This window comes from Clarias gariepinus, chromosome 11 (assembly GCF_024256425.1).
Source record: "Clarias gariepinus isolate MV-2021 ecotype Netherlands chromosome 11, CGAR_prim_01v2, whole genome shotgun sequence".
Lineage (NCBI taxonomy): Eukaryota > Metazoa > Chordata > Actinopteri > Siluriformes > Clariidae > Clarias > Clarias gariepinus.
In genome coordinates this window covers 29,187,501-29,192,500 of record NC_071110.1, presented here as the reverse complement: position 1 = coordinate 29,192,500, position 5,000 = coordinate 29,187,501, and the positions used below count along the sequence as shown (strand labels likewise).

General features: G+C 41.8%; 1 protein-coding gene across 9 annotated transcripts in view; it reads left to right on the top strand.

The window, feature by feature from the left end:
* mecom (MDS1 and EVI1 complex locus) overlaps nt 1-5,000 on the top strand; it is a 157,167-nt gene that overhangs the window by 59,745 nt on the left and 92,422 nt on the right. For all 9 annotated transcript variants that reach the window (XM_053507215.1, XM_053507214.1, XM_053507219.1 and 6 more), the window contains exon 2: nt 4,100-4,443. In XM_053507215.1, coding sequence (XP_053363190.1) covers nt 4,100-4,443 — 344 coding nt within the window. The remainder of the gene's footprint in view (nt 1-4,099; nt 4,444-5,000) is intronic.

The following is a 5,000-nucleotide window of genomic DNA, read 5'->3' as shown; positions in this document are numbered from 1 at the left end:
AGAAAGAGAAAGAGAGAGAAGGGAATAGAGGCAAGACACAAAGTGAGGGATAAGTGAGACAGAAAAGGGGAGCGAGGCGACAGAACAAATCAGGAAGAAGAAAAAGCATGAGCGAGATGGTGAAAGGGGGATAGGAAGAAATAAAAAGAGAAAAAGAGACAGAAGGTGGGACAGAGAGAGAGAAATGCAAAAGGTGAGACGGTGGAAGAAAGAGTATGAGAAGGAGAGTAGGAGAAAGAGTGAGAGAAATGCAAAAGGTGAGACGGTGGAGGAAAGAGCAAAAGAAATAGACAGCAGGAGGGGGAAAGAAAAATGAAGAGATAGACGGTGAAATAAAGAAACAGACAGAAAGATGGAGAAGAGGACAGGGAGTGAACAGAGAAAGAGACTGAGATTGAAAGACAGAAAGAGAAAAAAGAGACACTGACAGGGACAGAAAAAGACAGTGAGAAAGACAGAGAATGAGAAAAAGAGATCTACTGTAATTCTGCCAGGTAGCTTAGATCACAGTAAACATATTTGTACCATGTGTGTGTGTGTGCGCGTGCTCACGTTCCGACGTCCCCGGGCGTTGACTGGGTCACCTCTCCATTAGGGTGTGTTGTCATGGTGATTAATGGCCGCTCCTATCATCTTTAATGTAGGCGGTAATGATGCAGGCTCCCACGCTGCTCGGCATAATCACAAGATGTATGAGAGAGACAGAACCCCGGAGCAGAGGTGAAAACCATTCAACACACACACACACACACACACACACACACACACACACATATATAGTCTTTTTTTCCCAGGCCTGTTCTCGTGCACACCCTTACTATCATACCTACACACACACACACACACACACTCACACACACACACACACACACAGATATCCCCATCATTATGGGTGGCACAGGAAGAGATGTGTCATATTCTTTTATTAAATAACAGGAAATGCTGCTATTCTTCGGGATTCTCGGACAGTGATTGTTGTGTTTGTACACGTGACATCACCAGGGGAACTTTATTTCTATTCTAGAATGTTCTGTTCTAATCGAGGATGGTTTATGGTCAGAGCTCCATTGTACAGCACGGTCATCATGAAGGGCACGGCCTCAAGAGATGTTATCAGGGGTGGAGGGCAGGACTGTATGTGGGAAATACCACTCTGTGTGTGTGTGTGTGTGTGTGTGTGTGTGTGTGTGTGTGTGTGTGTGTGTAGTCCATAAGAATAGAAATATCTCTATCTTAACATTCAGTTTGACTTTTTAGGGACATTTGGCTGGTACCCACAAGGAAAAGTTGTTGTTGTTATTATTAACGACACAAAACAAACAAACAGCAACAACAAGCTCAAACAAGAGCCACAATGTTAAATGTTTACTTTTAGTATCTAACATTTCATTTAGGGTGGAATTTATGATGTCACATAGCAATGAAAATTACGTTAATGGGGACCAGGTCCTCAAGAGAATTGTGAGCCAAATATATTTGTGTGTGTGTATGTGTGTGTGTAAGATAGATTAGAGTAAGTGTCCCCACATTTATATCTACTGTATGTCAGGTATCTGGACATTTGTTTGGTCCCAACAAAAAAAGCAGATTTTTAAGGTTTGGGTTGGATTAAATATTATTAAATATCATATTAATTATATCATTGGAAGGTCATTTAATTAAGTAAAAAATGTAGCGTATATATATGTGTGTGTGTGTGTGTGCATGTGGGCATCTTAATGAGCTAAATGTCCTCACAAGGATATGAACAACTTTGTCTATTATTTTGACATAGTGGGGACATTTGTGTGGTCCTTATAAGACAGTTTTTTCTTTCTTTCTTTCTTTTTTTTTTTACTTTTTTTTTTATTAAAAACATTTAGGTTACAGAAATTAAAACCAAGGTTGGATTTGAGAAGTGGCTTCAATTAGCTGCATTAAAGATCATGCCGATAAATGGTCCTCATAACGTCACTAAACCAAACGTGTGTGTTTGTGTGTGTGAGGATTAGACAGTTTCACTTGTTTGTATAAAAGCAAATAATTCTGGGTCTTGTTGACATGTACAAGAAATTAAGTTTAATCTATTTTCCTGTCCTGATACACTACAGGTTTTGACTAGGCCTAAGAAAACAGCTGATTGTACGTCCTGGATTCGTACCATTAAAAAAAAAATTCTAAGACTCAGTCATCCTTAACTAATCCCTGATTGTTAAAAATGACCAAACCCTGATCATTATCAACAATATAACACTGAAACTGCTGCTAGTCTTTGGAGCATGAACCCCACCTTCACTTTGGTCCGCTCTGTTTTCCTTTACAGACATTTGCCTTTTCCTGAAACTAATATGTTTATTGCTCAAAATACAGCCACTACTGCACATGATGAAGGGAATGGGATTTTCCCTTTTCACTTTTAAGAGGCAGGGGGACGGGGAGCTAGTGAAAGGCGGATTGTGTTACCCTTAAAAGCCCTGGCGACTGTTGCAGACTCTCGCACTCGGGCTGAATGATGTTTAAACAGCATAGCTGAGGTTAACATTATGGTTTCATATGTTTAACAGAGCCTCGGCTTAGAGTAAGAGTGCCTGACCTGCTCTCAGCTGTTGTTGGAAAGCTAGGCAAGTGTGTGTGCGTGTGTGTGTGTGTGTAGGCTAGCTGCCCTGCTGGGACACTGGAATGTACAGAGACAGGAAGATGTGCTCAGTCCTCATTAGTACTCACCACTACCTGTCACATCCTGTTAGCCACAGCGTACTAGCCACAGCATGCTAGTTCCACTCTGGCCTACTCGCAGTAGGTTAGCTCCGAGTGTGTTAATCTAGTGTGGACTGGACGATTAGTACTTGTCACACTGTACAAGATAATCCCAATAAAATCAAAGTTAAATTCTCGAACAGACCTTGTGGTTAATGTGTGTTGTTTAGATGAAAATCCGATCTAACGATAGACCTGCGAGGTCTGTGTGGCCTCATTCTGCTTATGACATCAATCAATGCAATCGAGGGTCGCGTAACTAAAAACATTTGCCAAAGTCTGCTTGAGGTAATTTCTTCTGTCCATCAGCATGATTAGTTCATCATGGTCACTATGGTGTCCCATACAAGTTTCATGTAATCCTATACTGTCCCAGCACTGCCGTTTTAAGACAAGCTTCGTAGCAAAGCTTGCATTTATAGATTTATGAAAAATCCAAGACTTGCCCTGGCTGAGACAGCACATGTAGCATCAGCTGGTATAAAAATAATTGATTAGCCTTCCATAGCACTAGTACTGTATATAACCACTGGTCAAGCTAATGAGATGTACAGATGTTTGTTGCGCTATTTTTGCCTTGATTTCTCGCTGACCAGATAACACGAGTCATGACAGCAATGATAAGCGCTCCAGTGGGGACAGTATCTCAAACACAGTAACAAAACACACTCATCAGCCACGTGCTACTTTTCCTTTCCAAAGCAAGGAAAGGGTTATAGGTCACAGACAACGTCCTTCTCTTCTCCGTTGTCAATTAACCTCACTGGCTAAAACGTCCGCTGTTTTTGCTCCGATTCTCCGTCACTAGGGACGGATGGAAAATGATTAAAAAAAAGAGGAAGTATGAGTGTTGGGAGCCACACAATGCAGACAACACTCAAGGCAATTCAATCTTCCCGTTGGGGATTCCCTTGCCAAACATTTGGCTCTGGTTTTTTAGGAGGTGTCTGACAGGGTGTACTAAGAGGACACAATCAGCGGGCTCTCAGCTAGTGGCTCACACTGTTATTACAGACACTAAGCACTTTCCTTTTCCCTGTGTTTGTTTAACTGGTGTTCAAATACCTTTGTTTGGAGCTCTGTATATTTTCCCATATGTGGCTACACAGAGTTAGCACTTAACACTCATGGACAAACTGTAGACCTTGCCAAGTTGGCAGGGATACAAGTGTGTGTGGGTGGGTTGTCTGCATGGCCCTAATCCAGAGGCCTATCTCCTAAGGAATATAATCCTTATCACCTTTTGTTTCTTTACACGTGTTTTTAACTTGCACTCACTAAACCGACAGACATCTTTGACCCAATGTCCCAAACCCAGTAATCCTGGAGGCATTATTGTTAAAAATGATTTTATCCTCTACAGGTGATGAAGGTGACTTCCCACTTTTCCCCTCTAACGTCCTGGAGGAAGCTGAGAGAGTGTCCGACGGAGACCCATTCCCATTAATCACCTCTAACAACAGTGTCCACTCATCGAGTGTATTATGTGAAAGAAGCTCTCCAGTGGACTCTTCTTGCTTCAAGACCTCCTTCCACACACCCGTGTACCTGGATGATGAGGAGGATGCGCTGTCTCCGCCATCAGACTTTGAGCTGCGTGAGTCCGGCATCTCAGCTGGCGGCCTGGGCGTCTGGAGCAAGAGGAGGCTCGAGGTCGGAGAGGAATTCGGACCTTTTGAGGGAAGTCTTCGCCAACAGGGCTGGGAGGTAGGAGCGAATGTAAGATTTGAAGAAAGCATTTGATGGGTTCATAATTACCGAATTTTAGCGTTGGTGTTTGTAGCGTCCGCTTTTCTTATCCCGTTAATATGATTTTCCAGTGGAGGTTGGTCTTGGTCGTTAGAGTTCCTATAAATTGTGCATGAGATCAAGTTGCTTCCCCAGTTTACACTCATTAAAGAGACAAAGGCTTCTTTGTCCATGGCAGTAAAAGATCTTATATGGTTTCTTAATACATCAAATCCAAAATAATGAGGTTACTTATTCCATTAGTTATGCAGTGCTTTTAGGGAATTAACATATTCATCAGCCACTTTTACAGGAAAGTTTATTAGACAATTATGAAACCAATAAGATGGAGTATTTCACTTCACCCACCTCATTACTGTCATACAAAATTTCTGTTCAGGAGGTGATAACCAACTACAGTATGATCAAAGTTCCTGATGAAACATCCTGCTACGAAGTTTATTTCAAAACTTTTATTGTACATTTGTCCCGTTAATTGTATCGAACAATGTGTAAATGTCTGGCTGAACTAAAGT